Source organism: Panthera tigris, chromosome A3 (assembly GCF_018350195.1).
Source record: "Panthera tigris isolate Pti1 chromosome A3, P.tigris_Pti1_mat1.1, whole genome shotgun sequence".
In the NCBI taxonomy this organism is placed as follows: Eukaryota; Metazoa; Chordata; class Mammalia; order Carnivora; family Felidae; genus Panthera; species Panthera tigris.
The window spans coordinates 80,569,557-80,595,095 of record NC_056662.1 but is presented as its reverse complement, the minus strand read 5'-3'; the positions used below and the strand labels follow the sequence as shown (position 1 = coordinate 80,595,095).

The 25,539-nt window shown below is 35.4% G+C and overlaps 1 protein-coding gene across 12 annotated transcripts in view; it reads left to right on the top strand.

Annotated features, from left to right (window-relative positions):
* The window catches only part of LOC102951328 (WD repeat containing planar cell polarity effector), a 619,322-nt gene that overhangs the window by 428,674 nt on the left and 165,109 nt on the right, over positions 1 to 25,539 (top strand). For all 12 annotated transcript variants that reach the window (XR_006215760.1, XM_042981516.1, XM_042981515.1 and 9 more), the window contains one exon: positions 9,300 to 9,363. Coding sequence is in view for 11 of the 12 variants with exons in the window: in XM_042981516.1 (XP_042837450.1) it covers positions 9,300 to 9,363 (64 nt within the window). In the remaining variant the exon portion in view is untranslated. The remainder of the gene's footprint in view (positions 1 to 9,299; positions 9,364 to 25,539) is intronic.

Genomic DNA, 25,539 nt, shown 5'->3' with positions numbered 1-25,539 from the left:
AACAGGGCATTGACTAGTAAAGTAAACTTGCCTTGGTAGTACATCCAAATGTCTCTAGAACTCTTTGACTCTAACGATTAGGTCTCCCCCATGTCAACTGTATCTGCTTTTCAAATGCAGAGGATAAGGACTTCTGTAAACTACCAAAGTGGCTATTAACTGAAAAGAGCACTCAGGGGAAAAAAAAAAAAAAAAGAAGGAAAGAAAAGAGCATTCAGTCTCTCATTATGCTTCCTCATGATGTAAATACAACTTAGTAGTAATCAGTCTGTTCCACTGTCTGCTTAATAAGTATTGCCCATCCACAGCCTCCACCACCCACCAAAGCATACTTCTGAGCAATTCTAAGGAAAGTTCTAAGGCTATCAGAAGTCATCAAGCCAGTGTTGCCCATTTGAAGAATTCCGTGTCACCCAGGAACAGGACTGCCTTACTATCTCAACTGCCCTCAGCCACTGCCCAGGAGCAGCTTATGGAAAGTGTAGCCTTAACAGGAAAACACAATGATAGATTTCAAAATGCAGCAGCTGGGGCTGTCAGTCAGTTGTACTCCCTGCAGTAGGAGATCTGAGAGAGAGATTCTCATGAGTGCCACATTGAGGTTTATAAATAGAAGTGGGAGAGATGACATGAAAACAGAGTAGGGAGCTCCAAGAATCAGTCCTTCCACTGAAGCAATCATTAAGCAACAAAACTGACAGAATTAACTTTAACTTTATAATCTAATTTTTAAAACTTAAAACAATAGTGCCTAATAAAGACAGAATGCTAAATATAGGTAAGAAAGAATTACTGCATTTTTGTTTACCTATCTACCATCCCCCATACCCCTCTATGACAGTGGCCTTGAGGACAGTGGTTGGCATTCCTAGTATTACCTAGCTGGTGCAGAGGGCCATGATGGACCTTGTTCTCAAAAACTGTGGTTATGCATTTTGCATTTTGACCAGTGTGTGGTTTCCAGAGGGACCAGTGCAGAAGCTTGGTTTCATTTACCTCTGTCAGGCTATGACAGCATCTCTGGCAAAAGCATTTGCATATGTCAAAAGCATTTAAAGACATATAATATGCATAGCTGACTCAGGCAAGAGAGGGAGACTGGGAAGAGCAGCAGATTGACCAGCAGACCTGGGAAAGAGAAGGCTAAGCAGAAGATATTTTAGAATAAGTTCCTTGAAGGGCTACTACATATACTAGTGCATCACAGGTGCAACACAAATGCCCAAAGCTGGATGCATGCTCAGAAAGACCTGAGAGAACCCCAGTTATAAACTCAGGAAGACCTTCGGCCCTGCATAAGAAAGAAGGTAAGGCTAAGACGGAATTATATGTAGGTAATTTGGCTAAGCAATAAAGGAGTATCCTAACTCTGAGCCAATCTACAAAGACTGGGAGAGTTGTTTGTTGCTTCACAATTTGAAAAAAAATCTATCAGGTCATCTGTCAGGATTTTAAAAAATATCTGGCTGCTGAGATAATGAAACAGAGATGTCAGTGATCACACATGAGAAGGAATATAGGCCTTGCAAAAATAGTTTGGGAATGTCAGTAAACAAATGGAGTAGTGCCCCCAACAGTACAGTAAAACCTAGAGAGGGAAAGAATCTGATTTCCAGAGTTATCACATCATGATACTCAAAATGTCTAATTTCAAAAAAAAAAAAAAAGTTTTCAAAGGCATACAAAGAAGCAGGGAACTATGGCCCATTCACAAGGAAAAAAAGTTGGCAGCATCCCAGGGGAAACCTAGGCACTGGGATGACTAGACAAAGACTTTATTTATATTTACTATCTTAAATAAGCTCAAAAAGCTAAAGGAAACCATGGACAATGAACAAAAAGAAACAAGAAGGATAATGCCTTACCAGATAGAGAATATAATAAAGAGATCGAAATTGTAACAAGGAATCCAATAGAATATCTTGAGCTATAGAGTATAATAGTTGAAATGAGAAATTCACTAGATTGATTCAACAGATTTGAGCAGGCAGAAGAAAGAATCATTGAATGTTAAAATAGGACAATTTAAATTATCAAGCTAGAGGAGCAGATATAAAAACAGAATGAAGAAAATAAAAACAACTTGAGGGACCTGTGGGATGCCATTAAGCATATGCATTATGGGAGTCTTAGAAGAAAATTTTGACGAATGGCATGAATCTACATATCCAAGAAACAAGATGAAATTCAAGTATAATCAACTCAACAAGATCCACATTAAACACATTACAATCAAAATTCAAAAACCAAGAAGAGAATCTTGAAGGTGGAAAGCAGAAAGCAACTTATAAGCAGGATCCGTAGTAAGATTAACAGCTTATTTCTCATTAGAAACCATGGAGGTCAGAAAGTGGTGGGATGACATTTAAAATGTACAAAGGAAAAAACTATAAACCAAAAATCCTACACTTGATCTTAGAAGAACAACTTTTTTTTAATACCATTGAGTATAATGTTAGCTGTGGGTTTTTCATTTATGTTTCTCTAACATCAGGAACCAGACAAGGATGTCCACTTTCACCACTTTCATTCAACATTGTACTGGAAGTCCTAGCTGTAGCAATCAGATAAGAAAATGAAATAAAAAGTATAAAATGAAATACAATGGGTAAGGAAGAAGTAAAACTTTGACTATTTGCAGATGACATGCCACTATATATAGAAAACCCTAAAGACCACCAAATAACCACTAGAACTGATAAATGAATTCAGTAAAGTCACAGGGCACAAAATTAACAGACAGAAATATGTTGCATTTCTATACACTAATAATGAAGTAGCAGAAAGGGAAATTAAGAAAACAATCCCATTTACATTTGCACCATAAAGAATAAATACCTAGGAATAAACTTAACCAAGGAGATGAAAGCCATGTACTCTGAAAACTATAAAACACAGATGAAAGAAACTGAAGATGGCCCAAACAAATGGGAAGATATTTTATGCACATGGAGTAGAAGAACCAATATTGTTAAAATGTCCATAGTACCAAAACCAGTGTACACATTCAGTGCAGTCTGTATCAAAATTCCAGTGGCATTGTTCACAGAAGTAGAGCAAATAATCCTTAAATTTGTATGGAACCACAAAAGAACCTGAATAGCCAAAACAATTTTGAGAAAGAAGAACAAAGGTGGAGGTATCACAATCCAGATTTCAAGATATACTACAAAGCTTTAGTAACAAAAGAATATGATATTGGCACAAAAATGGGCACATAGATCCATGGAAAAGAATAGACATCCCAGAAATAAACTCATGATTATATGATCAGTTAATCTACAACAGAGGAGACAAGAATATACAATGGGGAAAAGACTGTTCCTTCAGCAAATGGTGCTGGGAAAACTGGACCACTTTCTTAACACCATGCACAAAAATAAACTCAAAGTGGATTAAAGACCTAAATGTTAAACCTGAAACCATAAAACATTTTTGTACATATGTCTCCTCAGGCAAAGGAAACAAAAGCAAAATTAAACTATTGGGACTACACCAAAATAAAAAAGGTTTTGCACAGTGAAGGAAAACATCAACAGAACAAAAGGACCACCTAATGAATGAGAGACAATATTCGCAAATGGTATATCTGATAAGGGGTTAATGTCCAAAATTTGTGAGGAACTTACACAACTCAACACCAAAAATCCCCCAAATAATCTGATTAAAATGAGCAGAAGAATTGAATAGATGCTTTTCCAAAGAGGGCATACAGATGGCTAACAGACATATGAAAAGATACTCAACACCACTAATTATCACAATTGCAAATCAAGACTATAGTGAGGTATTATTGCCTTAAACCTGTCAGAATGGTTAGAATTAAAAAGACAAGGAGTAATAAATGCTGGTGAGGATGTGGAAGAAAAAGAACCCTGTGTGCTGTGTGGTGCATCCACGATGGATAACAGTATGGAGGTTCCTCAAGAATTTTAAAATAGAATTACAATATGATTCAGTAATGCCACCACTGGGTGGTAAACACCACTGGGTATTTATCCAAAGAAAATGAAAACATTAATTCACAAAGATGTATGCACCCCTATGTTTATTGCAATATTATCTACAATGATGAAGATATGGAAGCAAACCAAGTGTCCATCAATAGATGAATGGATAAAGGAGATGTGATATATATGTTATTTATATCATAGAATATTGCTCAGCCATAAAAAAAAGAATGTGATCATGCCATTTGTGACAACATAGATATACTTAGAGAGTATAATGCTAAGTGAAATAAGTCAGTGAAATATGATTTCACTCGTGGAATTTAAGAAACAAGACAAATTAACAAAGAAAAAAGAGACAAAAAGTACAGAGAAAACACTGGTGGTTGCCAGAGGGTTGTGGAGATGGGTGAAATAGATTAAGGGGATTAAGAATATACTTTTCATGATGAGCATTGAGTAATGTATGAAATTGTGGAATCATCATATTGTAAACTTGAAACTAATATAACACTGTATGTTAATAATACTTCAGTGTGTGTGTGTGTATATATATGCATACATTGAAAAGATATTATATTATATTATATTATATTATATTATATTATATTATATTATATTATAATTCTACCACTGGCAAAGTTTTATAAACTGAAAGCATAAAAATATTGCTAAAAGAAATTAAAGAAGACTTAAATAAATGTGGACATCCCATATATGTGGATTGGAAGACTTCCTCTTGTTAAGATGGCAGCACTTACCCAAAGTAGTCCAAAGATTCAAAATTCCAGTGCCTTTTTTTTTTTTCAGAAATAGAAAAAGCCAGTTCACAAACTTATATGAAATTGCAAAGGGGCCCAAACAGCCCAAACAATGTTAAAAAAGAACAACGGTAGGGAACACACACTTCCTGATTTCAAAACTTACTACAACTGTTTTTTACTAAATTGATAAAGTAATTCAATGTAGTCTAGATGGTCTTTTCCAAATATGATACGACATAAACTGGTGATCCATATAGGGGGAAAAATGAGTCCTGTCCTCTACCTTTTGCCAACACAAACATACTTGAAGTGGATCACAGCCCTGAATATAAAAGGTGAAATTATACAACCATCAACATGGCAGAATAAGTTTTTACCATTTACTCCTCAGCACACCAATTTAGACAATCACCCATGAATAAGAGTGCCTTTGTGGAAGTCTGGGAGTCCAGCAGAGATGTTCCAGCACACCTCTGGAGCAAAAAGGGGGGAAAATCTGAGATTGGATCCATTGAATAGGGTAAGAGGAGCAGTTTCACTTTACTTGTGTCATCCCTTTCCCAGGGTGGCACAGCTCAGTGCCAAGAGAGACCTCGGCCCATGATTTCTCCCATGGCTAAAAGTGAGAGCATGTTGAGTAAGTGCCTGGCTTCCCAAGCTGTGCAGGATGCTGCCAGAGACTTACTTCTTTCTCATCCCATCCAGAATACTCAAGTGTGCTGCATATCTAGGGGGTGGAGAACAGCTGGAAAAACAGCAGTCACTGCTCTTAGAGGGCATCAAAGGGATACAGATGCTACTAACTGACTGACCGACCAGACTGACTGACAGACTATTATCAAGAAGCCTACCCACGAACTGATGAGGACACCTTGCCTATGGATCCGCACAACTGGCAACAGGTACCCCAAATGCTCCATGTGTGCCCCCACACTCCATGGCCAGCATCCTATGCATGAGTCCAGGGTGGCAAGAGGAGACTTTGGAAATGGCTACTAATCACACACAGATAGCCTGACTCTAGGACTAAGAGAAAGCACACAAACTTGGGCATAAGGAGTGCCCTAGGAAAGCAAATAGCAGGTTCTCAGCATCTGGCCTAAGGTTGCAGAATAGAGAGAAGGCATATATCTTAAGAATTCCTCCCCAAGAGAGAATAAGAAGTGTGGAGCAGGTTTATCCATAGAAAAAGTCTGAGAACAGCTCAGAATCCCTACAGGGCTAATATTCCTGAAACTAGTTGGTAAGACTGAATTAGGTGACTACTCTTTAAATGAGAGAACAGCAACATAAGACTTGAAGAAGCATGAAATATCAAGGAAACATGACACCACCAGAGAAACACGATATTTTTGTAATAAATATCCCCAAAGAAATGAAGATCTGTGGTATACCGAATAATTAAACATTTTAAGGAAACTCAACGAGCTACAAGAAAACAAAGACATTAAGATAAGGAAAACAATGAACAAAATGAGAACTTTACAGAGACAAAAATCATTAAAAAAAAACAGTTTCTGGAGGTGAAGAATACAATGGATAAAATGAAACATGAAGTAGAGAGCATCAACAGCAGATGGAATTGAGCCAGTGAAAGAATCTTTGAGGTAGAAGACAAGTCTTTTGAAATTACCCAAAGGAGAGCAAAGAAAAAAGAATGAAAAATAGTAAAGGAAGCATGTATGAACTATAGCATACCATAAGAAAAAATAATCTGTGAAATTATTTTCCATCATACTAGCTTGTTTTCTTGTGCATTTGGTGATTTTTGATCACAAGCTCATACTTGTTTTATTTTAATTTATGATAAGCCTGGGGGTTTCTATAAAAAATGCTTTAATCTAGGGGTGCTAGGCTGTCTCAGTTGTTGGAGCATGTGACTCTCAGTCTTAGGGTTGTGTCTTTGAGCCCCACATTGGGTGTAGAGTCTACTTAAAGAAAAAGCTTTAAGCAAGACATGAATTTTTTTTTTTTTTATTCTTTATGCCAAAGTTAGGGACACTAATATCCTGGGAACATTTTAGCCCTTGGCTTAATCAGAAGTCTTGGGCTTAGCACCGTTACCTTGACACTTGTTCAGAGCTCAGTCTCTTGAGTGTGATGGCCCTTAGGGTAGTTCTGCCTCTCCCTCTCCCCCAGTATTTGCTCTCTGCTCAGGGATCTTTACTCTAGTTTTAATGAAGGGATTTCATTTGGTTGGTTATATTTTGATTGAGACTATGGTACTCTTAGAGAGATTTTCTTATTTTTTTAGAGTTCTGTGATGTACTTTAATGTATATTTTATAGGCAGTCTAGTTGGGAGTTCCCTTTGGTATTTCTGGTTGACCATTCTGCCCAATTCCAAAGCCAATCCTTCATTTTATCATAGTGCTCATCATTATCTCTCACCTAGAAAGAACAAAACATCCTATCTTGTCCCTCTTAATTTCACTTTCTCCAATTTTAATTTATCATATATATGGTTGCCAAATTGATGTATCGATGGATATGTTAGACACTTTAAATTTAAAGTACCTGGAAATAAAAGTTTGGAGCTCAGGAAAGATAGGGAACCTAGGGATTTGTGAGTTATTGATGTAATTATCAATGGCATGAAGTGGGTAAGGTTATTGGGGAAACTAGAGTAGTAAGTATAAATAAGAGGACCATAGAACACCAACTTTATGGAGTAGGCATAGAACAAACTGGGAAAGGAGACTAAGAAAATGAAATGTCAGAAATGAGAAAACAAAGAATGGCATCTCCAAATGCAAGGAAAAAGGGAGTTTCAAGGAGGGGAAATTTGTAGGGTCAGATGTGGCCAAAAGGGCACACAAGATGAGAACTTATCTTACGTTTCATCACTAGAAGCTGGAAGATTACTATTGACAGAAAAGTTTCAGTGTAGTGGGATCAAATGTAAAATAGCAGTGAATGTATGAACAAGTTGTACAACTTGCTACAGTCCTCTGTTTCTCATTACATCCCACCTCCACTGAATACACAAGGAATCAGTAAACTGCCTGGAACAAAAGAAATACAACTGCTTTCTGATCTTCCATAGTTAAAGGGATTCAGGCAAATAATGGAGAGGTTAGTAAGAACGGTGAAGGAGGAGATTGGCAATAAGAGTCATTAATTTTTTGTTAGGACTTAAATTATTTTAGCTATTTTACTGATAAAATTTATGTAATCTGTTAATATTCCATATTTCTGATGTGTTGCATTGAAATCTTTATATTTTATACTGTCATATTTCACAATATAAAATAGAGAACAGAGTACAACCTGGTTATTTACCTGCTTGTTTCTGGAGTCAGAAATTCTCACAATTATATCTATGTAAATCTCAGCATTCAAACCAAAAAAAAAGACCTTTCCTTCTAAAACTCTGTGCACAGTATGTGATCATAACATGCTTTGCTTTCAGGAGCTTCAACTTTCCTGTGAAGGTAATTAAATTAAACTGTAGTTTTCATATATCTTGGGCTAAAATTAAACTTTCACTAAAAAGAATTATCAGGGGCACCTGCGTGGCTCACTCGGTTAAGCGCCCAGCTTCAACTCAGGTCATGATATCACAGTTCATGGGTTCGAGCCTCGTGTCAGGCTCTGTGCTGACAGCTCAATGCCTGGAGCCTGCTTTGAATTCTGTGTCTCCATCTCTCTCTGCCCCTACCCCACTCGTGCTCTCTCACTCTCTCTCTCTCTCTCAAAAATGAATAAACATTATAAAAAAATAATTATCAAAGTTATACTTTAGGAAAAGTGTATATTGTGTAAAAAGAGTAGAAAAGTATGTTTGAAGTATTTAGAAAATACTTAAGAATACTTAGAAAAGGGGCGCTTAGGTGGCTCAATCAGTAAAGCATCCAAGTTTGGCTCAGGTTATGATCTCACGGTTTGTGGGTTTGAGCTCTGAGTCAGGCTCTCTGCTGTCAGTGTGGAGTCCACTTCAGATCTTCTGTCTCCTCTGTATGCCCCTCCCCAGCTTCCTCCCTCCTTCCCTCCCTCTCTCCCTCTGTCTCTCTGTCTCTGTCTCAAAAATAAATAAGCATTAAAAAAACTTACTTAGAAAATACGTTAAAATATTTAGAAACCATTTCTACTGTCATTTTCGAACAACCTAAGGTGTATATTTTCCAAAACTCACAAATATGACTTTTGTAATAATACAGCGTATGGCTTCTCAACTTTTACCTGTGAAACACAAAAGTATAATTATTCGGTTTGTTAATTACTGTTATCTTGCTATATTCTACATATTCCCATACTTTTCTCTTACAAAACATGATAAAGTTAAAAATTATGAGAGACTTTTTCCTAAGCTATTATTTCCCTACATTCAACAGCACCTTCTCTGGGTTATGCTTATCCTTGCAAATTGCATTGAAGGCCTCTGCAGGCTCTTTGACTAAGGCCCTTCTAAGTGCAATAACATTTCACATACAGAAAATCCCAGCAGGCAAATTCCCCACTGTTTGAAAATATTTTTCCCATCAGAAGAACAAAAAACAGTAACACATAAATACATTGAACAAGCAGCTCTCTTCTTTTATGGTTTTGTTCATAACTAACATATACATTTCTTTTCTTCATTATAGGTACCAGAGATTTGAAAAGGCATTTCTGTTAGCTGTTGACATTGGTGCTCGTGACCTGTTTATGGTGAGTCATTCCCAGAGATGATTTTGTGCCTTCAGTTCTAAGGCTGAGTAAGTTGTCAGCTTTTGTGACCATTAAAAAGGATTAGTGTCATTTGTGCCTTAGACACATGGTGAGAAAGCATTATTCCTTCTTGGCTTGCAGCTTTGCCTTCATGAAACTGGTCAATAGCCATCTAGTCTCTTTTGACTCGTTGACATTTTCTTTGCCGGGGCCCAAAGGATTTTTTATGTTTTCTAAGAATTTATAATTCTTGAACTTTTCTCCTCGTGTACCTTGATGTGAGGGGATGACACCTTTCTATCTAATAAGCGTGTCCTTTTAATCCATTCTCTAAAGTACAGCTACAGAAGCCAGGACATAGGGCAAAATATGTACCATAGATTTTGAATGTGCTCAAGTTTGTCCCTTAGATTTTAGTGTAAAGTAACAAATTATGAATGTTCTCACTTATATTTTTAAAGTAACCACAGTGCAAAACACATCCAAGAAGTTATAAATTCATATACACTTTAGTCCTCCCATTTATTAGCTAACAGCAGTAAAATTGGCCAGTTTCTTACAGATCCTTGTGCTCTGTATCAGGTTCTTCTAAGATCTTTTACCACAATGTCACAGTGAGGTCAGATGAGGTGGTGTTCCTTTCCTGGTTTCCTAGCATATTCTGCTCCACAGAAAATTCATTGTTGTCAAGGAAACCAATAAAGTAAAAGCTTCTTGAAAACGAAACAAAAAAAATTCTGGAAGGCTCTTTTACCTGAATCTTCTGCACAATGAAGACATTTCTGTAGTTTAAGCTTTGATGCTTTAGATATTAAAATGGCTTCATGACATTAGGTCACTTGTCTTTGGAATGAGTTTGTTGTTTAAATTCTAACTTTGCATCATTCAGTTAAATTGTGCTTTCATTGATCGTGAAGAAATCTCTAATTCAAAAAGTTATTATTTATCATCTGTATTTTGTTTTGTCAAATTGAATAGACATATTCGTATATTGAGAGAAGGTTTTATTTGGCCAATATCTCTACATGTAGACATCACAGTGTCAGAAATAACAACACTTTTTAGATTTTTTGACCCCACTATCTATCTCTACTTTCTCACCTTTACCAGTATTCCCCTCAGTAAAGGTAGATTTTCTTCATATTTCTTTATTCATAAGGTTGTTTTTGAGTCTTAGTGGGGATAATGTATTGAAAGTACTTTGTAAACTGGTAAGTAATATACAGATATTATGTGTTATTATTGTTGAGACAGAGCAACTATTGTTATTACATAGCCATGTAAAAAATAATGAATACCTGAAACAGGGCTTGAATTATATGAATGTAAAAGAGAGGATATTTTGTAAGCAAAAGCAATATGATTCAGCAAGACCTTAGATTGAAATAAAATATTTTAATTATAAGAATAAATAATACTATAATAGAAAGTAAACAATAAATAAAGAGAATAAAAATAAAAAAACAATGGACATCCTTTAAAATACCTCTCTGTGAATGTATTCATTCCCTATACTTTTTGTTTATAACTTGATTTTTTTCTTTCAACAATATGACATAGTTTTCCATATCAGTAAACATAAGTGTATGTCATTTCTTTAATGTTTATGTTATATTCCATCTTATATGTGATAACTGGCATAAAAACAGGCACACAGACCAATGGAACAGAATAAAGAGCCCAGAAATGAACCCATGCATATATGGTCAACTAGTCTTTCACCAAGAATACACAATGGGGACAAGTTAGTTTTTTCTTTCCTTTTTTTTTCTTTCTTTAATATAATTTATTGTCAAATTGGCTAACATACAGTGTGTAAAGTGTGCTCTTGGTTTTTGGAGTAGACTCCCATGGTTCATTGCTTACACACAACACACAGCGCTCATCCCAATAAGTGCCCTCCTCAATGCCCATCACCTACTTTCCCCTCTCCCCTACCCCTCCATCCACCCTCAGTTTGTTCTCTGTATTTAAGAGTCTCTTATGGTTTGCCTCTCTCCTTTCTGTTTGTAACTATTTTTTCCCCTTCCCTTCCCCTATGGTCTTCAATTAAGTTTCTCAAGATCCACATATGAGTGAAAACATACGATATCTGTTCTTCTCTGACTTGTTTCACTCAGCCTTCCAGTCCTATTCACCTTGCTGCAAATGGCATGATTTCATTCTTTCTCATTGCCAAGTAGTATTCCATTGTATATATAAACCACATCTTTTTATCTATTTATCAGTTGATGGGCATTTAGGCTCTTTCCATAATTTGGCTATTATTGAAAGTGCTGCTATAAACATTGGGGTACATGTGCCCCTATGAATCAGCATCCCTGATTCCTGTATCCCTTGGATGAATTCAATAAGTGGTGTAGGAAAATTGGATATCCACATGCAAAATAATGAACCTGGACTCCTATCTTACATGACTCACAAAAACTAAAAATGAATTGAAGACTTAAATGTAAGACCTATAGCCATAAAGTCCTAGAAGAAAACATTGAGAAAAAGCTCCTTGACATTGGTCTTGGCAGTGTGGGTTTTTTATTTTTTGTGGGTTTCTTTGTTTGTTTATTTGTTTTTGTTGTTGTTTTTTGATAAAAGACAATAAAAGCATAGGCCACAAAAGCTAAAATAAGTGACACTGTGTCAAACCAAAAAGTTTCTGCACAGCAAAAGAAATAGTAAAAAAAAAACCAAAAAGGCAATCTACAAACGGGAGAAAATATTTGTAAATCATATATTTGATAAGGGGTTAATATCCAAAATATATTACAACTTCTACAACTCAATAGCAAAAAAATCAAACAATTCAATTAAAAAATGAGCAAAGGACCTGAAAAGACATTTTTCCAAAGAGGACATACAGATGGCCAACAGGTACATGAAAAGGTACTCAACATCACTAATCATCAGGGAAATGCAAATCAAAACCACAATGAGATAATACCCCACACCTGTTAGGATGTCTTTTATCAAAAAAGAGATTACAAAAGTTGGCAGAGATGTGGAGAAAAGGGAACGCTTGTTCACTGGTGGTGTGAGTGTAAACTGGTGCAGCCACTATGGAAAACAATATGGAGGCTCCTTAAAAAATTAAAAATAAAACTGCCACATAACCCAGAAATCCCACTTCTGGGTAGATACCCAAAGGAAACAAAACCAGTATCTCGAAGAAGTATCTGTACCCATGTGTGCAGCAGCATTATTCAGATAGCCAAGATGTGGAAATAACCTAGGTGTCCATTGACAGATGAAGGAAATCTTGCCATTTGCTATACCATTGACCAACCTGGAGGGCATTACGCTAAGGAAAATAAGAGAAAGACAAATACTGTCTGGTGTCAGTTATATATGGAATCTTAAAAAATAAATAAAAACTGGTTTCATAGAAATAGAGAGTAAAGTGGTGGTTGCTAGGGACTGGTTAGTGCTCTTTGTGCCTTGTTTTAAAAATCTTCAAGGTCTTGAAATTTTCAAGGTCTTGAAAATTCTTCTTTTTTCTAAAGATTTTGTTTTTAAGTAATCTCTATAACCAATATGGGCTTGAACTCACACCCCCCCAGATCAAGAGTTGCATGCTCTGCTGACTGAGCCAGCCAAGCACCTCCAAAATTCTCCTTTTTATCTTCCAGAATTTGTATTATTTTAATGTTAACATTTAAACCTACAATCCACCTCTATTGATTTTTTTAGAGGATATGGCACAAAATTAACTTCCATCATACGTATATCCAGTTGACCTGTGAACATTGATTGACAAAATTGTACTTTGACGCTTTACAGGGTCACCTTTGTCATAAATGAGGTTCCCACAGAAATGCACATCAAAACCATAATGAGATATAACCTCACACCAGTCAGAATGGTTAGTATCAAAGAGACAGGAAATAACAAGTGGTGGCAAGGATGTGGAGAATGTTGGTGGGAATGTAAATTGTTCACTATAGATAACTATGCAGATTTCTCAAAAAAATAAAAATGGAAATACCATATAATCCAGTAATTCTGCTACTGGGTATTTACCCAAAGACAATGAAAACACTATTTGGAAAAGACACATGCACCCCTGTTTATTGCAACATTATCTACAAAAGCCAAGGTGTGGAAGCAACCCAAATGCCCATCCATAGATGAATGGATAAAGATGTTATATATATACAGGATGGAATAATAGCCATAAAAAAGAATGAAATCTTGCCATTTGTGACAACATGGATGGACCTAGAGGATATTATGCTACGTGAAATAAGTCAGACAGAAAAAAACAAACACTGTATTTTCACCTATATGTGGAAGCTACAAGTAAAAACAAATGAACAAATAAACACCAAAAGAAACAGAAACAGGCTCATAAATACAGAGAACAAACTGGTGGTTGTCAAAATAGAGGGGTATAGGGGGATGGGTGAAATAGGTGAAGGGGATTAAGAACTAAACATTTTTAGTTATAAAATAAGTTAGGGAGATGAAAAGTGCAGCATAGGGAATATGGTAGATAATGTAATAAATTGGTATGTTGACAGATGGCAACTACACTTATTGTATGTAGTAAGCATTACATAATGTATAGATTTGTTGAACCACTATGTTGTACACCAGCAAATAATAGAATACTGCATGTCAACTATAATTCAATCAGAATAAGCCAATCAAGTGCCCTATATGTGAAGGTATATTACTAGATTCTGTCCTTGCTCCAATACTAAACTTCTTTAATTACTTCATAAGTATTTATATCCAATAATGTAAGTCTTCCAAGTTTGTTTAAATGTGTTGTTCTTACTCTAACCTGTGATAGATGCTTAAGTCATGGTTTTTTAGCTACTGTATCCTAATGTATGCATTCAAGGGTATAATCTCCATTCAAAGATGGCCTTGATTGCATTCTGACAATTTTATGTGTCTGTTTTTCATTATCATTCAACTCAAAGTATTTCTAAACATTTCTGTTGTGAATTCTTTGTCCTAGGTTTCTTACATTTACTAATTTCAAATAATAAAACATTTTCTAGACAGACACACACAGACACACACACGCACACACACACACACACCCCCCTTAACCTATTCTGTATTACATCAACCCTTTGAAATTTGTTGAAATTCCCTTATGGCTCATTATATGGTCAATCTTTTATATCCATGTTTCTTTATATTTTGAGTTGCATCTCTTATAAGCAATAAATAGTTGTATATTTTTAATCAGGGGTCACCTTTGTCTTTTAATTAGATTATTTAATTGGATTATAAATAATATAATTGTGTTTGTCCTACCCACTTTCTTTTCTGTTTCTCCCACCTATTCTATGTCCTTTTACCTAACCATCCTTGCCCTTTTTTATGTTAACTCTATTATTCCATTTTTTCCCTTCTATTAGCTTATTAATTACATTTTTCCTCTAATTTTTTCTTTTGACTCCTATCCTTATGCTGAATCTTTCTGTCTTTCTGTTCTTGTTTGGGGGTCATTTGGTTTTAACTCTCTGCCTTTTTTTTTTTTTTTTTGAAAAACCAAAGCATTTTTTTTAAATGTAGTGATAATTTGAGGCTGTGTATGATGTTGTTTTCCTCCAGAAAGAATTTACTTTTGCTTCTAGAAGTTAGTTAGGGTAAAGGTTAAAAGATACCTTACTCCATTCTGGGATTGAGTTTGAACATGAGTTTCAGTCTAAGAGCCAATTTATTTCTACTTTATACTGAACATCAAGAGTGTAGCCCTTCAGGAGTCCCAGTTAGAAGCCTTGTCTGTTCAGCAGACCCTGAAGTATAACTTAGTAGCCTTAGCCCATTGACTCTACCTAATGTTCAGTGTGGTTTCTCAACTTCTCAAACACTACTTTCTGTTAAGTTTCTCATCTTCTTGGCCGCCAATTACATACTGGCAAATACTTTGAAAAGCAAAAGCTGCACCAAATGTCAGGCTTACCTCTCTGGGCTTTGCTTCTGTCTAGAATCTTGGTCCTTCAAATACTCACTGTCTTGTTCTCCAATGTCTTCAAACAGAATTTTAAAAATTATTTTAGCCAGCTGTTTTAGTTGTTCTCAGCAAGACTATTAGTCTGATATGTTCTCATCTGGGATAACTGGAGTGAGAAGTTCTGCAGTATGTTTTTGGAAGGTGAGTGAAGTGTTAAGCTTGGCACTAGCTGCTTTCCAATTCTGGATAACCCCCCTGCAGTGCGCTGTTATGTTTGAACTATTAATCGCTAAGAGCCTTAAATGTCACAAATTCTGCTTTAAAGCATGACATATCATCCATTTTATGCCCCAAATGGAACAAATGAAATTATATAAGATGTTGTTTATACTAGGGTTTATGGTTTAATTGTAGTAAAAGCACTAAAAAGAAAAACCCAAGTTTTAAAAATTCTAACTTATGTTCAAAAAAGTAAAAAAAGTAATTTTCAGTTCTTCAAGTTGAAGAATTATAGAAATCTTATAAGATTAATAATGCAGATCTTTCCTTTTGCTAATGAAAATATTTGTGTATGCCAGCTTAAATTTATAGTCTGTCTTGCTTGAAGGCATACCAAGTGCTTTATCAGTAACAAAATCATTACATCTCACAAAGTTAAAGGAGTTAACTTTTCTTGATCACCTGCAAAGGCATTATACCAGATAATGCCTTATATAATGGTATAATATATTATGTCAATATGTTATATATAACATACATTATACCACTTTATAAATTATCTTATTTAAGTCTCATAATAATCCTAGACAATAGAATTATTATACCTATGTTACAGTTGCTAAAAGTAATTATAAGGACAACTGAGAATTGTGATTCAAACTAAGGTGTATTTGACTCTAAAGTTCATGCTGTTTCCATTTATACCAAACTATTTATATAAACTAAAAATTTAGAAGTTCCCCAAAGCTCAGTGATTTATGACGTGATGACTCCCTATTACTAACTTCAAAGAGCTATTCTTTTCCTTTTATTCTTTACCAAAGTTCAAAAGTTATCAGTAAGACTGTTTATTGCAGAATGGCATCTGATCTATCCTGAATGATACACAGAACCCAGTTTATTTGGAATATCATTCATCTAAATTAAGAGCTCTTAGTCTGTAATAAAAGGAAGTGCACAGTGAATATAGAAAGGACCACAGAAAAATAGCACCAATTGCCCATTTCCCTATTTTCTCATTCATGTCTCCAGGAAAAAAAAAAACAAAACCTCACACATTTAGTGATAGTTTTCTTAGAGAGGAATGTGGTATATGCCAGACATGATATTGATAGATCTTCCAGGACTATGAGTCTGCTCTTTGAGAACCCATTTGCATCTTGGGAGACACAAAGAGTTGTGTCTTAAACTGTCATTTGAACAGGATAGGTGTAATACTTTTTAAAGTGTCCATTCCCAATTTCTTGTCTTTTAAAAACCATTAGCTTCTAGGGGCACTTGGATGGCTCAGACAGTTAAGCATCCAACTTCAGCTCAGGTCATGATCTAAACAGTCTGTGAGTTCAAGCCCCATGTGGGGCTCTGTGCTGACAGCTTGGAGTCTGGAGCCTGCTTTGGAGTGTGTGTCTCCTTCTCTCTTCCCCTCCCCTGCTCATTCTCTATCTGTCTCTCAAAGGTAAGTAATTTAAAAATATTTTTAAAAAACCAAAACACTAGCTTCTCATTGATCCCTATAGTCCAAGGTTGTTTCCTACCAAAACCCAAGCAAAAGGGAATAATTATATAGTCAATATTGGCAGAACTGTTTTAAAATATTACTGGTAAGGGAAGAGGATCTTCCACTTCCAGCTACTGGACAAACTGGTTTCAGACTTGTGCTCCCACTGTAAACTGCTATAAAACTACATAAAATATGAGACAACAGTTTTTAGGCATTGGACAATAAGTAAGCCCTGCAGGACTTTGATTCTTAAAACAGGAGGAATATACAGATGGCCCTCTATATAATTTCCAGAACAGAGACCAGTGATGTCTCTCAGATGAAGAGCCAGGGATGAGTTCAGAATTCAGAGATGATAAATGATCTAGAATTTATGGGGCAGGATACCAGAATGGGAAAATCTATGTGAAGAGTGGGGACCCAGAAGTCTACAAGGTGGTTACTTGGGTCCTTGATGGAAGGCTAAGCAGCAAGTATATATAAGGCCTACCAAAGAGTCACTGCTGTGAGACTGAGAGCTAAACCGAGAGCCTTCGTAATGGTGAGAGGTGCTGGAATTCTGGCTCAAAGTGAAGCAACCTCACTGGGCATTTTTATGAAACTCTAGAAATGCTATGCTTGAAGATGAAGAACTTATTACAGGACTGTGTACAAAACCAGATCTGCCTTTAAAAATCACAAAACCTAACTTGACAGAATCAAAAGAATTCACCACTAATTTAATACCCTGCTAGTACAAAAATCAACATCCTTTAAAGAAAGCATTACCCAAACTCCTTATAATGTGATTTACAGCACACAATAACACATCATTAGGTGGTTAAAGAAGCAGGAAAATGTGATGTATAAATAATGGAGAGAAAAAGGAGCTAATGGTAACAGACCTGAGAGGACCCAGATGTTGAAAGGAGCAGAAAAAACTTTGGAGCAGCTGTTATAAATATGTTTAAGTATTTTAAAGGAAGAGATGAATATAATGATTGAATATATATGGATTCTCAAGAGAGACAAGGAAACTATTTTTTAAAGGGGGCAAAGAAATTCTAGAACTGAAAAATGTGAAACCTGAAATGAAAAACTCCCTGGGTAGGCTTAGCAAAAGATTGGACAGTATAATAAAGGATCCATAGAAAGACATCAAGACAGATAAATGGAAATCATCCAGTATTAATAAAAAGAAGGAAAAATACAAAAATTAATAAAGGCTGAGTAACTTGTGAAACCCAAATCCAGTGGTCTAAAATACATGTCATTGGTGGAAAACATTAGTCTATGGATCGAAGCTCAGTGAACTCCAAATAAACAAAGCAATACTCAGGCACACTACATCTTGCCATAGCATACCCAAACTATTGAAAATCAGTGATTAAGATAAAAATCTTTTTAAAAACTCAACAACCAAAAAAAGACTTAGAAGGACCAACTAATATGAATTATAGCTTACTTCTCATCAGAAAAAATAATGCCAAAGATAATGTAGCAACATCTTCAATGAACTGAAAAAATAACAAAATTTTATATCCAGTGAAAATTACCTTAAAATGTTGGTAAAATAAAGACACTTTTGAATAAATGAAAACTGAGACAACTCAGCACCAACTCAGGAGACCTGCAGTACAAGGAAAGGTAAAGGAAGTTCTTCTGGCACAACAAATATAATATCAGATGGAAACATGGATCTACATAAAAGAATGAAGAGCCCTTGTAATGGTAAATATGGATTATTTGTAAAAGTATTTTTTCCTCATGTAAAAATTTCTTTAAAAGATAATTGTCCAAAGCAAAATAATAATGCATTGTGGTATTTATAACATGTAGATGTGAAATGAATGACAGTAACATCATATCATAACAGGTGATAAAATGGAATCATACCATTGTAAGGTTTATACCTTTTACCTGAAGTGGTACAATATTAATTCTAAGTAAACTGTGCTAAGTTAACACTAGCTTAACACTTATACTGTGCTAAGTAAATTGTAGTGCCTGGAGGATTTTCTCAAAAATTTAAATAGATATGCAGCTTTAAAGAAAGTCAATAGAGGAAATTAAAAACAAACAAACAAACAAAACCTTTAAAAATAGTCAACCCCAAAGAGGGCAGGACAGGAAGGAAAATAGAAAACAAACAGCAAGATGCTATACTTAAACCTAAACATTTATAATTATATTGAATTTAAATTAATAAGATACTCCAGTTAAAATACAGATTGAATTTTTTTTAAGTCTGACTTTGTCAGACAGGATAAAAAACAAAACCTGATTATATTCTGAATAAGAGAACACTTCAGTTACTATAACACAAATACATTTAAAAAGATGTAACACACTAACATTAAGTACCAAAGTAGACTTCAGAACAAAAGAAGTATTAGAAGACCTAAAAAGACATATTCCTGATGATAAAAGTTCAATAGAAAGACATCATTCTAAATGTTTATATACAAAATAAGTGAGTTTCAAATATATGAAGAAGCCTGGGTGGCTCAGTTGGTTAAGTGTCTGACTTCAGCTCAGGTCATGGTCTCCTGGTTCAGGAGTTCCAGGCCTTCATTTGGCTGTCTGCTGTCAGCACAGAGCCTGCTTGGAATCCTCTGTCCCCCTCTCTGTCTTTGCCTCCCCTACTGGTGTGCATGCACGCTCTCTCTCTCAAAATAAATATTCAAATATATGAAGCAAAAGATAACAACCAAAAAAAGAAAAGTAGACAAATGTAGTAATTCATAGGACAAGTAGTACAGAAATGCATAAGGATACAGAATATATGAACCTATCCACCAACTTGACCTGACATTTTTTGAACCTATATTCAACAACTTTAGAATGTACTTTCCTTTTAAAGCACCTGAAATAGTCACTAAACATAGATTATATGCTGGTATATAAAAGAAAGCACAGTACTCTTTAGAAAAGTGAAATACGACACGAAAGGAATTAAATTACAATTCAATAACTTTCATATTCTCAACAAAGCTCCCACTATTTGCACATTAAACAGTACTTCTCTAAATGTCTCATGGGTCAAAGAAGAAATATGAGAATTTAGGAAATAATTTTTTGAATTGAATTTTATCAAAATATGTGGGATGATTATAAGTTGTATAAAATAAATTGCCATGAGTCTATACTGATACAAATAAGTACAAAAGTGAATAAATCCAATTAATAAATGTAAAAGGAATGACAGAATGAGAAAAATCACAATTTGGAAGACATCATATTAATAATAGAGTAAGGCAAGAATAATTAATGGATGCTATAACTGTGAGAGAAAGTTTCCTGACATACAGGGTATTTGCATTGTCTCAAAAAAATATTCCTTCACAAAGTATGTGTTATTTACAAAAGGAAAAAATAACTTCACAGTGGAGAAGGCTGGTAGATACCATGTTAATAAGTGATCAAAATGGTATTATCAGTAATGGAAGAAATCAAAATAAACTACCATATATACTCAATAAGAACACAACAGCCTTTCTGTGGTATTTCTGCAAAAAAAAAGTATATAACTGGCATCTAATCCTGAGGAAACATCAGGTGAACTCAAATTGAGGGACATTATAATAACTAACCTATACTATTAAAAAAAATGCCAAGTTCATATGAATGAAAAGAAGACTGAATAACTAATTTATACTGAAGGAATCTAAAGAGACCTAACAAATTCATTAAGAAATTGATCTTTGTTATATGAAGAACGTTACTGGAACAGTTGGTGCAATTTCAGTGATTAAGCTGGAATAATGTTATCAATGCTAACCTTATGATTTTGATGATTTGATTGTGTAGGTAGGAGAATGTCCTCAGTAGGAAATAAACATTAAAGTGTTCAAGAGTGTGTTGGCAACTTCCTCTCAAATGATTCAGAAAGAAAAATCTTTGTACTGTATTTGAAACTTTTCTGTAACTGAGATTGCTGAAAATTTTTTTAAAGAGAAAAAAATTGTACTGTCATGGCTCTAGACTCTTTTTGTCCATGTTGTTTCTAGGTAGAAGCTGTGCAGTTTGGGAGTCTGTTTTTGTTGGTCACAGAAATGCCGCTTTTAATTTTGTGTCTTTGGGATCTTATTCTGCTTTTGAGAAATCAGGTAACCTCTCCAACCTAATTATTACTGTGGCATAAAACTACTCATTTGCCACCCAAGATTGCTTCTCTGGTCCCATGTTGGATGGCATGAAGATGAGTTTGCCTTCTGAACATTCTCATGTTGGCATCCCTAATTACCTTGGCCATTGGCACAGGACCAGTTGGAATGTCAAGTGTGTGCCATTTGATAATGCTATAAAAAGACCTATAGCTGCTGCTCTCCAGCCATCTGTGCCTTCCCTTGGCATGACACTATTGGGTAGTTTGTCTTTCATTGGCATGGTTTCTGTAGTGTGGCTTACATCTGCCACTCCTAGGCACTTGCTTGGTGATCAAGTTGACATAAAATTGCTACTTTGGCACTGTTTTTATATAGAGAAGTTTTATACCTGCTAACTTCTGAAACAAGAATTACCATTTATTACATACAATATAATTGTAGTTTTAAATATTAGCACTATAGATGTCTCTGGCTTCTCTTGACTCAAACTTACCTATTTGGACTTCCAATTTCAAATTTTCCCAGTCAGAAGTCTTCACTCTTAAAAATTAACTTCTAAATGAAACATACCTCTTCTGTTTTAAGACACTGGATTGAATGCATATACATCAACCTCTCCCTCCTGTGCCAAATCTCTAGAAATCATGGGATATGTGTGTTCTGTGTTTAAAATTTGTAACTGGAATTCAAAACAAGAATACATGGGGCGCCTGGGTAGCTCAGTCAGTTGAGTGACTGACTTTGGCTCAGGTCATGATCTCACGGTTTGCGAGTTGGAGCCCTGCGTCGGGCTCTGTGCTGACAGCTCGGAGCCCGGAGCCTGCTTCTGATTCTGTGTCTCCCTCTCTCTCTGCCCCTCCCCCACTCATGCTCTGTCTCTCTCTGTCTCAGAAATAAATAAACATAAAAAAAAAAAAAGAATACACGATGGACCAGAAGCTGTAAGGAACCTACTGAAAGCTGTAAAACAGACAAAATCAGATTGAAAAAGAAAGCAGAAACTTAAATGTCCAGAGGAGAAGACTGCTCCCCAAGTTGGAAAAAGCACCCAAAGTTCTCCATGCCCTTTGGAAGGAGATACTAGGAATGGGAAAAATTCTCCTGGGCTAGCAAGAGTGAATAATCAGGGGTGCAGGAGGGTGCCTGAGCAGAGAAAAATCAAAATAAATAGATATTAATTACCCCAGCTATTGTTAGAAAAGTAATTTGTAATGTTAAGAATTTAAGAATATACACAAGGAAAATAGGACTAGATGGTGTTATGGACTAAATTGTGTCCCCATGCCTTCGAAATTCATATATTGAAGCTCTAACCCCCAATGTGACTATTTGGAGACAGGTTAAAGTTGTAACCCTAATGCAGTATGACGGTGTCTATCAAAAGAGGCAGAGTCACTGCACAGAGGAAAGGCCATGAGAGTTTACAGCAAGAAGGTGGCTCTCTGCGAGCCAAGGACAGTGGCCTCAGGAGAAACCAACCTGTCAACAACTTGGTCCTGGAACTTTAGCCTCCAGAATTGTGAGAAGATACATTGCTGTTTTTGAAAGCACCCACCGCATGGTATTTTGTTATGGTAGCCCTATCAGAGTGATATAAACAGCGTAACTTCAGTACCAGTAAATAGGAAAAGTACAAGAAAGAAAATGATAAATTATTAAAAAGCAAACAGGAAATAATCAAAAGGTAATCACTAAATAGTATAGTAATAGTAACTAGTAATAGTAAATAGAAAATACAAAATCAGCTGTTAAGAATGTCTAATCAGTAGTTATAAGGTGAGTGAATTAAATTCACGTATTGAAAATCAGAGACTGTAAGATTGGATTTTTTAAATATTCAGATATAGGTTGCATATAAAAAAACGCCTCCAAACCTGAAATAACTTGGGAAAGTTCAAATGGAAAAAGATATACAAATAAATGCTGCCCAAACCAAGTACCAGACAAAATATCTGTGCTTTAAAAAATTGAATAGGGGAAAGAAAAGTGAGGTACATTAAAAATATGTCCTGAAATCCTTTGATATTTCTCTTTTCAAAAGCTGGTTCCTTACCCTCTCATCCCCTCTCATCTCACTTAAGTTATAACTTCTGAAACTAAGTAGTGTAATGTGTTGTGGCTTCCTTTTTGATCCCTTTGTCTCTGAACACTTGCTCTGCAGGAAGTCAGTTGCCACATCAGTAGGGTATTCAGGCAACCCTATTAAGAGGTCTATGCAGTGAGGTACTGATGTATCTTATGAACAGCCTCCAGCCAAAATCCATGTCAATGAGCCACCTAGAAGTAGGTCCTTCATCCCCAAACTTTCAGATGACTGCAGCTCTGGTCAGCATCTTGACTGCAAACTCACGAGAGACCCTGAGTCAGAATCACAGCTAAGTTGTCCTATATTCCTGACCCTCAGAAATTGTGAATCACTGTTTATCGTTTTAAGCTGCTAATTTTGGGGGGTTTGTTATGCAGCAATAGACAACTAACACAAAGGGATCCTTCATAATTATATAGTTGATAAGAGAAGTAATGCATCAAGTAGATATAGCACTATTCATTTAAGTACAGGGCTCCAGATTATTTTTTTAAAGAAAAATCTTCAAGGAAAAAATGCAAAATCCACAAATTGCAGGATATTAACACATACTTCTCAGAAAACTATATACAAAGAAGGAAATAAACAGTGAGGATCTTGAGTACTTGAATAACATTAATTAGAAAATTTGAGCTAATGATATATTTAATAAACAGAATACACATTATAAACTGACAAAATCAATCACAAGTGATCATATCGAACCCTCCAAGCATATCTCAGCAAATGCCATCTCTAAATGCATATTTCTAAATGCTCTCTTAGAGACCATATTCAAAAATTGTAATATATATGTAATAAAGGTTAAATAGACCACAAAAAGATTGTGCTGCTACAATATAACGTGTCACTCAAATTTTGACAGCATCCTTCTTTTTCTTTATTTTTAAAAATCATTTTGTTTTTTTAAATTTTTTAAGTTTATTTATTTTGACAGAGACAGAGACAGTGTGAATAGGGGAGGGGCAGAGAGAGAGAGAGAGAGGGAGAGAGAATGAATCCCAAGCAGGCTCTGCACTGTCAGTGCAGAGTCCGATGTGGGGCTCAGACTCATGAAACTGAGATCATGACCTGAGCTGAAACCGAGCATGAGACACAACCGACTGAGCCACCCAGGTGCCCCTCTTTTTATTTTAACTGAAGTGTAATTAACATAGGGTGTTTTATTAGTTTCAACAATTCTATGCATTATTCTCTGCTCATCAGGATAGGTGTACTTTTAATCCCCTTTATCTATTTCACCTCCTCCTCCCCCTCCCCAGCAATTACCAGTTTGTTCTCTGTGGTTTTTTTTTCTTTTTTCCCTGTTTATTTTGTTTTTTAAAGTCCACGTGAGTGAAATCATTTGGTATTTGTCTTTCAATGTCTGCCTTATTTCACTTAATATTATACCCTCTAGCTATATCCATGTTGTCGCAAATGGCAAGATTTCATTTTTTATGGCTCCATTACATATATATGTATATATGTGTATATATATATATATATGTATGTGTATATATATATCATATATATATGTATGTGTATATATATATCATATATATACACATACATATATATATGAGATATATATATATATATATATATATATATATCTCATATATATACACACACATATACATACCACATCTTCTTTATCCATTTATTCACACTTGGGTTGTTCCTGTATCTTGGTTATTGTAAATAATGTAGTAAATATAGGGGTGCATAAATCTTTTTGAATTAGTGCTTTCTTTTTCTTTGGTTTAAAACCTGGTAGCAGAATTACTGGATCATATGGTAATTCTTTTTCAACTTTTTGAGGAACCTCCAAACTGTTTTCCATAGTCCCTGCACCAGTTTGCACTCTTACCCACACTGCAGAAAGGTTCCTTTTCTTCCACATCCTCACCAATACTTGTTATTTCTTTTTTTTTTGTTTAGAGTACATAATGTATTTAAATTCAACTTAGTTAACATACAGTGTATTAGTGGTTTCAGGAGTACAACCCAGTGATTTATCATTTACAAACAACACCCAGTGCTTATCCCAACAACTACCCTCCTTAGTGCGCATCACCCATTTAACCACACCTTCACCTGCCTCCCCTCCAGTGGCCTTCAGTTTGTTTTCTGTATTTGTCTCTTCTAGTTTGCCTCCATCTCCATTTTTATCTTATTTTTCCTTCCCTTCCCCATGTTCATCTGCTTTGTTTCTTAAATTCCATATATGAGTGAAATCATATGATATTTGTCTTTCTCTGACAGACTTATTTAGCTTAGCATAATACACTCTAGTTCCATCCACATTGTTGCAAATGATAGGATTTCATTCTTTTTGATTGCTAATATTCCTCTGTGTGTGTGTGTGTGTGTGTGTGTGTGTGTGTAAAAT